Source organism: Drosophila nasuta, chromosome X (assembly GCF_023558535.2).
Source record: "Drosophila nasuta strain 15112-1781.00 chromosome X, ASM2355853v1, whole genome shotgun sequence".
NCBI lineage: Eukaryota > Metazoa > Arthropoda > Insecta > Diptera > Drosophilidae > Drosophila > Drosophila nasuta.
The window spans coordinates 4,695,122-4,705,570 of NC_083459.1; the positions used below are offsets into that span (position 1 = coordinate 4,695,122).

Genomic DNA, 10,449 nt, shown 5'->3' on the forward strand with positions numbered 1-10,449 from the left:
ATTAACATAAACTTGATGTAGGCCTTAAGGTGCATTGAACTTGAACGCGCAAGCCAAAAAGCTATCGAATTCTGTTTGTATTCTCTTAGTACCAATATAACTACGAGAGCAGACCGAACGTTCTTCTACATATATCCATCTGCTATATGCATATGTGACTGATAAATGTAGCCATGCTTAAGCGTAGCCAATTGACTATGCAAATGTGTGCCAAAACATAGACATAGTCTTAGAACTGAGCCGAGTGCGAACCGGTTTCTCGATTGCGCCTATTTATAAGCGATGATGTTGATGGAAGATGGGAACCGCTTCAGATACAGATACAGATACAGATACAGAAACTAAGATACTGAGATACTGAAATACTTAGATATTTGATGCTAGACAACTGAAGCATGTTGACTTTAGGCATTACTTTGTGGGGGCTTCCTGATCGTCTGATTTAATGCTACAGTTCGTCTCTAACTCTTCTCAGATTTGTCAGTGGGGGACACTTAACACACGCTTATCGCATGGGGCCTTGGTCTGCAAAGCTGAGCAGAACACCTGAGCAGCTACTTGGTCATTAATCAGTTGATCATCACACACAATATTGCAGACAACTCGCCACTCGGCAAACTTCACAGCAGTCAATGTTCGACTTGATCCATTGCTAATTTTCCTATTGTCTTATACTCTAACCAAGCGTATTAGTATTCGCTGAATGGAAATCATTTTCGAGTTTATCAAATTAATGACTTTTAATGGGGTAAGAAGAGGAACAGAATAAGTTGAACTACCTGCAAGGTTTGTTCATAAATTGCGGCATTTCATTCTGTTAGAAATGGGTGAAAAAATAAAGTTTATATAATTTTGATTTATTTAAAGTTGACTTGGAAAAAATACTTTGTGAATTGGATAATAATTAATTGTATTATTGTTGGGAATATCTAAGACAGAAAGTCTTGAAATTGTATGTTATTAATTAAGATCGAAATTTTCGAGTTCAAGAACTTAAGCATTTATAAAACATAGTTCATTAAATAAAATACTCAAAATATTAAAATTGCTTCCATTCAAATTGTATAGAATACCTTATGTATTAAAGTTTTATTTTAATTTAAATTTCGATTTATAATCAAAAATCAAATGTACATAGAAATTTCTAATCACAGTTTATTTTTGATGATATCACAAACAATATCAAAAGGTAACTCTATTGTATACACAATTTATTTATTAATTCTAGTTAAATAAAATATTTATATTTAACATTAAAACAAATATTCTAAATTCTATCTTATTTAAATGTCTTAACAATACATGAAATGTAAAAATGTTTACTAAACTAAATCAGTTAAAAGCAAAGCATATTTGCTGCTGTAGAAGTTCATGCAATAAAATAAATGAATTTATTGAATAACTTAGGCAACGAAGGGAAAAGTATTCAACGTATGCAACTAATTACTTATTTAATTTAATGCTTTAACTAGAAAGAGCAGTTAAACTTCGGTCATGCACAAATTGAGCTTTCAACATGTCGTGTTTTGTTTTTTGTTTCTCCTTTTTTGGTGTGTGATTACTTAAACGCAGTTAATTTGTTTGGCTTGTGGGCTAACGCGGATGGCTGATGGCAGATGGGAGCTGGCAGATCTCGACGATCTCAACGATCTCGTCGATCGTGGATCATTCGAGCCGCGTTGCCAACCAAATTGTGTTTGACACTAAACAATGCTCAAGACAAAGTCGCGCATGCGTAAAGATTTGCATAGTTATCAGAGGTGATCGGCAAACAAAAAACACACCAAAGATGTTCACACACACACATAAGGTGAGAGAGAGAGAGAGAGAAAGAGAGATCAACCACTTACTTATACGCATAAAAATGTGGGTTATTAATTCTTTTAATTGGTCAAATGATCAATAGATACAAGTCGTAGTAGTAGCACTCACTCCCTCCCAGCTTCGCCTCTCCGTCTCCATCTCCGTCTCTGTCTGTCCCTCTCTGTTTCTATCGCTCTCTAACTCTGCATCGATTGTCGTAGTATTCGATTGATATTTGTTTTTTTTTGGAAGGGGGCTTAACTCGAGTTTGGTTTGCTATAAATGAGCGTTGCCATCAATGGTGTAGAATTAGTTAACGCTTCCGTTTGTCTTGAGCACCACACGCATCTCTCGCAGTCCGCAACTCGTGTCTTCAACTATGAAACCGTTCACGTGCATCTTTGTTATCCTTGCTGCCCTGCTGGCCGTCAGCCAGGCTTCACTTCAGGGTCTGCTCGGCGGTGGCGGCGGCGGCGGCGACGGTGGAGCTGGCGGCATTGGCCAGCTGCTCCAGAGCAAATTGGGTGGACTCGGCGGTGGACTGGGCGGTGGTCTCGGCGGTGGTCTGGGTGGCGGCAATGGCGGTGGCTTCGGCGGTGTGCTCTCTGGCAAGCTCGGAGGCGGCGGCGGCGGCGGTGGCGGTGGATACTCGGGCGCTCAGTCCGGTGGCTACTCCGGCGGTTACTCTGGCGGTAACTCCGGTGGTTACTCCAACGGCGGTGGCTACTTCCAACGGCCCTGCCGAGAAGGTCATCATCGTGAAGGTGATCAACCAGGGCGGCGCCTCCGCTGGCGGCAACGGTGGCTACTACGGTGGCTCTCAGGGCGGTTCCTCCGCTGGTGGCTGGTCTGGCAACCAGGGTGGTTACTCCTCCGGCGGTGGCTGGTCTGGTGCCCAGAGCGGTGGCTCTGCCGGTGGCTGGAACAAGGGCTGGTAAATTGCCCATCCAATCAAGTTGAATCCTTCTCCAACCAGGAGGATATCACAAATTCGCACAGGGAGCCAAAAAAAAGCCAACAAACTGCAATTTTGTACAAATTGTTTTTTTTTTCACATAATTTTTTTTTTTTTGTTTAGTTTTAAGCCGCAATAAATAAAGAGCGAAATTTCCATTTTTAATTGACGATTGATTCTTATAAGTCTCTAAACCGGTTAAGCAACGTGCTCAGAGCTTCCTGTTTTGACCCATTGGCCAATCAACATAGCAAAAACGCCCAAGGCAGGCGGAGATTGGTTCCAGCTAATTGGCCGCATCGACAATTGGCTTTAATGCGACATTTATGGGCCAGAGTTGGCGTGAAGATCACCTGGCTGTGGTAAATTGGCCGACAAAGACAAATCAATTTGGCTTGGCTTACATTTTACCATCCGACATCGCGACTCGACAGTTAAACGCTTTGTTACCGAAAATTCCATTGAGTGTTGGATTGTTGTCGCGCTCAGACTTCACTTGATTGATCACCATTCATTCAGTTTGAACGAATCGATAGCCACAAAGCCAGCCAAAATTGATTTAGTGACGCCCATGAAAAGTGCAAGTCGTCGCAGCCAAAAAAAGTCAAGAGGTTCAAAGGCCTCAAATACCCTGTAATCAACAAGAAGAAGTTGACGACAGTCAACAGTGAGAAACTTATATCATTATCAAAGTTAAATGTTATTTAGTAAATAAATTAGATATTTTTTTAAAGGGTATCTTTTAGTCACCCTTTAGCTATTGTCAGCTTTACTTTTTGCGCTGCACGGTATTTGTTGCAAGATCAACTAATGATCTTTGCCATCAAAAAAAGACAAGAGGTTCAAACGCCTTAAATACCCTGCAATCAATGTACAGAAGTTTACCACAGTCAACAGTGCGAAACTACTCTAAAATGTATATTGAAATCAAACTTAAATCATGTTCATTAAATAAATAAAGTATTTTTCTAAAGGGTATCTTTGCGTCGCCCTCTTCAGATTAACAAACTTCACTTTGTGCGCGGCTGCACGGTATTTATTGCAAGATCAACTAACAATATTTGCCATTAAAATAGTCAAGAGGTTCAAACGCCTTCAATACCCTGCAATCAATATACAGAAGTTTACCACAGTCAACAGTGTGAAACTACTCTAAAATGTATATTAAAATCAAACTTAAATTGTGTTCATTAAATAAATTAAGTATTTTTCTAAAGGGTATCTTTGAGTCGCCCTCTTCAGATTAACAAATATCACTTTGTGCGCGGCTGCACGGTATTTGTTGCAAGATCAACTAATGATCTTTGCCATCTATGTACTTCCACAACCAGTTATTAAATTCTAACTACAAATTAAGCGCACCCAAATACCCTATACAAAAAAAAACCAAAAACTAACGCAAGTCAACCACTTTGGTTTGCTGACTAAGCGCATACTAATTAGCGAATGAACTGAAAGAATACTATTTAGTTTCAAATGTAATATTAATCATTCAATTCAGTGCAAAGATTTATAGTCTCATGACAAATTTGTGACATTTCTTTTATATTCATTAAACTATTCTATTCAATATAAACTTATCTCTTATTACCAAACTCAGTCAAATATAAATTCAAAGGCTTTAAAGTCATTGGAAGCAGCACTTGAGTGCACAAATATGATAATTATAAAGCTTCATAAATCATATTTTTGCTTGCGCTTCGAACAGCTAAATTCAAATTTAGCATTTAGCTTCGAGTACAGTGGAATAAATGCTAAATTTAATTGCCTATATTTGCTTATTTTTAAATGCTTATTTCAATTAAGTCTAGCTTCAATTTAATATCATTGCAATAAGTTATATACATTGAATATTTATTATTATTTGTTGTAGTATCGTAAAAACGAATTCAATAAATTTCGACAATGTCATTAAATATCGAAATTTTACAAATTTCATTTGACGTTTTTCTCGTAGGTAAAATATCGTGCAGCATTAAGCTTTGAGTTTGAGATTTAAAATTAAATAAACTTTTTACAATGCTATTAATTTGGTAATATTTAGAAAAAAGAACAAATTATAGGAGCCATAATATATTATTGATAAGGCGTTTAAACTTCAAACTTTAATAAGCTTAAAATAAGATTAAAAAATATAGTATTTAAATTGTTTTATGTGCTTCCAAAACATTGCTAGATAAAAGATTAAAGTACTTAAATTTGCAAAATGCACGTAATCGAGTTAAAAAGGTTTTTGAATCAAATATTGTACACATAAAATCTTTGAGCTTTAAAATTGTATTGCAAATTTCTTAACTTTCTGACTATAGATAAAAATATGAAAATTTTCCAATAACATTTAAGTTCAACGCTTTTCTATTAATTCAAATATTTACAGCTTCAAGCGTTGTTCTCAATCTTTTAATTTCAATAAACTTCTAATACTTATTAATCTTAGAAAATATAAATAATTTAAAATAATTTCAAAAAATATTGGAAATTTCTAAACTTTTTTGGATATACAATAAAAATGTTGTATTTGCATTTGAATATCACTCTCTTTTTTACATATTGCTTTAAAATGATATTGAAGATTTCTAAACATATTTAGATATATTTTGAAATTTATAAATTTGAATTAAACTCTTTCTTTAAATAAAATATCGTACAGATTGAGGATTAAGCTTTAAAATTATATTGAAGATTTCTAAACATATTTAGATATGCGATAAAAATATTGAAATTTGCCAATTGCATTTAAGTTCAACACTTTTCTATTAATTCAAATATATACAGCTTCAATCGTTGTTCTCAATCTTTTAATTTCAATAAACTTCTAATACTTATTAAATCTTAAAAAATATAAATTATTTTAAAAAGTTTTGTGTGTTTTCAAAAATTATTTCAAATTTCTAAACTTTTTTGGATATATAATAAAAATGTTGTATTTGCATTTGAATTTCACTCTGTTTTTACATATTGCTTTAAATGATATTGAAGATTTCTAAACATATTTAGATATACGATAAAAATATTGAAATTTGCCAATTGCATATAAATTAAATTAAAAACCAAATCGTGCAGATTTTGCAATTGAAATGTGAGCTAATATAATTCTCTTCAATTGATTGATCTGTGCGTTGCGCGTTGACCCAATTAGTATGCACTTTGTCTGGCAGCCAGCCACGAAGAGTTTATTGCAACAAGCAATTGCGATCGCGATCGCAATTGTTGCACGGTAGTCACAAAATGCTGGCGACACGTGTGCGCAACGCCAATAGACAATTTCGTGAAATGATTATGAGCCCGAGAGCATTCTGAGTAATGGCTGCCATAAAGAATTGGCCGTCAGTCAATTGCTTTGGCCCCAAACAACAGCAACAGAAACAACAACAACAACAACTCAAACTTGAGGCTGCTACACAAAAATGGCGCGCCAATAAATCGATGTACATTATGTGGTCTTTGGCCAAAAAGAATTTGTTTGTCAGGTGGCTGCCAACTGGATTGGTTTTTGGTTTTGGGTTTCTTTTTGTGGGCCCCTGCAGGGCAAAGCAGTCACACAATGGGGCGGGGCCGAAGGACGGGGCGGACAACAAGAGCGTACGAAATTGAAAGTTGGCATAATGAGGGCCAAAAATATAAGAAAACAAGTAAGAAAGCTACAGTCGAGTGTACTCGACTGTGAGATACCCGCTACCCATTTTGAATAAAATATACCAAAAATACTAAAAAATATACCAAATGGTATATGTGATATATCGATATAGTACCGCATTCAAAATATACCATGGACGGTACAATATACCAGATTGTCGGCCAAAGCAAATTAGACCCCTAGTAAGTAGGAGTTTTTGCCATACAAAAGTGTTTCTTTAATAACTTCCACAATTTTTATCTGATCGCAACCAAATTTTCAGGAATCATAAATACTATTGTTATTATTGTCTATACCAAAATTAGTAACTCTAGCTTTAAAATTACGCTTGTTATTTGATTTTTATTTGATTTGCAGGGGCGGAAGGGGGCGTGGCAAAAATTTGAAACAAACTTGATCTGCGTGCAAACATAACAAATGTTGTCGAAAAAAAATTATAGCTCTATCTCTTATAGTCTCTGAGATCTAGGTGTTCATACGGACGGACGGACGGACGGACAGACGGACAGACACACAGACGGACAGACGGACATGGCTAGATCGTCTCGGCTGTTGACGCTGATCAAGAATATATATACTTTATAGGGTCGGAGATGCGTCCTTCTACCTGTTACATACATTTCCTGCCGGCACAAAGTTATAATACCCTCCTACCCTATGGGTAGCAGGTATAAAAAACGAAGCCAAGATCGGTGGTGAACGAGCAGCAGCAGCTAAGCAGATTTGGCAATTACATCTGATTACGACGACGACGACGACGACGATGGCGACGATGGCGATGACGACGGGCATTCGACGATGACGGGGGCGATAGCCGAGAGAGCTTGGCAGCTGCATCTGTGGCCGACAACAACAACAACGAAGTCAACGACGTCGACAACGACTAGAATCTTAGATGCGCTAGCCACAAACTCTGTGTATAAATAGCTGAGAGTGCGCCCACTTGGAAATTAGTTACTGCACAGCAGCAGAAGCAGCAGCAACAACTACTCCAAGAAGAACATCAGCAGCAGCAACAGCAACAGCAGCAACAGTTGAAGAGATGCAATCGATACGACGTCTGGTTCTGTTCGGTCTCCTGGCCGTGCTTGGCGCCTGTGCCTACGCTAAGCCTCATGGCTGGAGCAGCGGTGGTGGAAGCGGTGGCTGGTCATCTGGAGGCAGCTCCTCCGGCTGGCCAAGCGGCGGTGGTGGTGGCTGGAGCAGCGGAGGCGGCGGCGGTGGCTGGAAGAGCGGCGGAGGAGGCGGCTGGAGCTCTTCGGGCGGCGGCAGTGGTTGGAATCTTGGCGGCGGCGGCGGTGGCTGGAAATCGGGTGGAGGCGGCAGCGGCGGTTGGTCCTCGGGCGGCGGCAGCAAGGTCATCATCAGCTCCTGGCCATCAAGCGGCGGCGGCGGCGGAGGCTGGTCATCAGGCGGCGGCGGCGGTGGTTGGAAGAGCGGCGGAGGCGGCGGCGGTGGCTGGAAACTCAGCTCTGGCGGCGGCGGCGGCGGAGGCTGGTCAAGCGCCTTGTCTGGTCTCTCCGGCTGGAAGTCACAGGCATTGTCTAGCCTAAGCAGCGGCTGGCAATCAGGCGGCGGCGGTGGCGGCTGGAAGTCCGGAGGAGGCGGCGGTGGCTGGAAATCTGGCGGTGGAGGCGGCGGTGGCTGGAAATCTGGCGGCGGTGGCGGATCGAGTGGCTGGTCTTCCGGATGGAGCTGGTAGAATTCTCAGGGGATGACGAAACCAAACGCGACGACATTACTTAAAATCGGAACGCAACCTGCAACTGTACATAGAACATATAACAATTCTCCCATTTTTTTTTTGTCTGCCTTAATTGTTAATCCGCCAATAAATCTTTACAATGTAATGTAAAATAAGCTTTTGCCATGATTTATTAGCAGCTTACAAAGCGCATTTAAGCTCGTTGCTAGATTGATTGCATTTAATTGCAGTGCTTAGCTTTTGGTTTAGAGTCTAGAGATCGACCAAGTGTCTTTTGATTCTTAGCTCTGAGCTTCTCAGTTGCGCTGCAAAATTCATCTTAATTGTTGAAGGTTGGTTAGAATCTTGAGAACAAATTGCTTGAACAAAGAGTTGTTGCTAAAAATGAATTAACTTTTTAAAATATTCAAATCTTTTCGCGCTATGCGATCAATTTCATTGACAGCAACTAAATTTAGAAATATTTTTGTAGTAAAACTGCATTTAGAATTTTTATAAAAACAAGCTTAGTGCTAGTAAAGCTACAGTTGAGTGTGCTCGACTGTGAGATGCTCAATACCGATATTGAATAAAAGCAAAGTGCATTATTATTTTTAAAATATAATAAATTAACATACCCTAACAATACTTAAATATACCAAAGTTTATATTTGGTATATTGATACAGTACTACATTTCAAGTATACCATGGAAAATGAATAAAAGAAAAACAGTGCTGTATTCATTTTAAAATATACCAAAGACTATATTTGGTATTCATTCAAAATATACCATTGAGTTTAATAAGAACTATTATAACTATAGCTATAACTATATAATATATCAGATTGTCTGACAAAACATCAAAAACCCGTAATACGTGGGCGTTTTATCCCATTCAAAAATATTTCATAAATAACTTCTACAATTTTTATCTGATCGATGCATTCTTCTGTCTACGAAATGTATGTAACATGTAGAAGGAGGCATCTCCGACCCCATAAAGTATACATATATATTCTTGATCAGCGTTAACAGCAGAGACGATCTATCCATGTCCGTCTGTCTGTCTGTCCGTCTGTCCGTATGAACACCTGGATCTCAGAGACTATAAGAGATAGAGCTCTAATTTTTCGACAGCATTTGTTATGTTTGCACGCAGATTAAACTTGTTTAAAACTTTTACCACGCCCACTCCCGCCCCCCCAAATCAATTAAAATCGAATACCAAGCGTAGTTTTAGAGCTAGAGCTGCGAATTGTGGTATATACAATAATAACAACAGTAGTTGTGATTCCTAAAAATTTGATTGCGATCAGATAAAAATTTTGGAAGTTATTAAAGAAATACTTTTGTATGGGCAAAACCGCCTACTTACTAGGGGTCTTAGGTGCTTTGGCCGACAATCTGGTATATTGTGCCGTCTATGGTATATTTTGAATGTGGTACTATATCGACATACCAAATATACCATTTGGTATATTTTTAGTATTTTTAGTATATTCGGTATATTTTTATAATAATACCCCAAAATATATGTATTTTTGGTATTTTTGTAGTATAATTGGTATGTTTTGAGAATAATACCGCAAAATATATTGTTTTCATTCAAAATGGGTAGCTGGTATCTCACATTCGAGCACACTCGACTGTAGCTTTCTTACTTGTTGTCTACACAAATGAGCTCGGCACACTAGGACTTCCTCTTTGCTTTTGATCTTGATTGTGAATGGGGTGCGGCCTTGTGATTGACAAATATTATAATTAAATATTGAAAATATAAAAGTAAAAGTGATATAAATTTTTTCTTTTTTGCTAGTATGAAGTTCAATAAAATCTAATACGAAATGTATCAGTAATACGAGTATACTTCATCGTCGATTTGAAAATAATATTGTACTAAGTATTTGTGGACACAACTAACAACTAAAAAATGTATGCACCTAAACTTTAAAAGAGTTGTTGCTGTTTATTCTAGAGAAAAACCTTTCTGCAAGGTGCATAATATTGTGCTTTAAACATTTCATTGTAGATCTTTTTTGTAATTTAAGCTAATCATCCTTATTCCTTTAACTCCTAATTATTGCATTCTTGGATGCATTTTCATTAAAAACAAATTCAGTTTTGTTAGCAAAATAAAACGTTTATTTATTTAGTACAATTAGAAGTTGAGTAGCGTGGGGAGGGGAAGAAATAGGAAGACTTGAGAAACTTTGGGTGTAACTAGTAAAAAAAATAAACGATCAAAAAAAAAATGTAATTATAAAGTATTGGGTAACGCCTCTATAACTCTATATCTATGCCGTGGAACACATTGCAACCGGAGAAGGAGCAGCCGGAGTATTTCAGTTTCGTTTCGTTTCGTTTCGT

General features: G+C 37.9%; 2 protein-coding genes across 2 annotated transcripts; both read left to right on the plus strand.

Annotated features, from left to right (window-relative positions):
* The first annotated feature begins 2,166 nt into the window (after positions 1-2,166).
* Positions 2,167-2,900, plus strand: LOC132796903 (uncharacterized). Its single transcript, XM_060808252.1, is given in 2 exon segments — positions 2,167-2,530; positions 2,532-2,900. Coding segments are annotated over 2 exon segments (558 nt in total). The 5' UTR covers positions 2,167-2,182; the 3' UTR covers positions 2,742-2,900.
* A 4,461-nt stretch (positions 2,901-7,361) lies between these two features.
* LOC132796194 (loricrin) lies at positions 7,362-8,246 on the plus strand. Its single transcript, XM_060807273.1, has 2 exons — positions 7,362-7,810; positions 7,841-8,246. Exons 1-2 carry the CDS (start codon positions 7,438-7,440, stop codon positions 8,095-8,097), a joined length of 630 nt encoding a protein of 209 aa, XP_060663256.1. The 5' UTR covers positions 7,362-7,437; the 3' UTR covers positions 8,098-8,246.
* The last annotated feature ends 2,203 nt before the right edge of the window (positions 8,247-10,449 follow it).

Coding starts and splice junctions, on each gene's coding strand:
- LOC132796194 (XM_060807273.1), top strand. CDS start 7,438: ATGCAATCGATACGACGTCTGGTTCTGTTCGGTCTCCTGGCCGTGCTT. Junction 7,811..7,840: donor CGGAGGCTGGTCATCAGGCG/GCGGCGGCGGTG, acceptor AGAGCGGCGGAG/GCGGCGGCGGTGGCTGGAAA.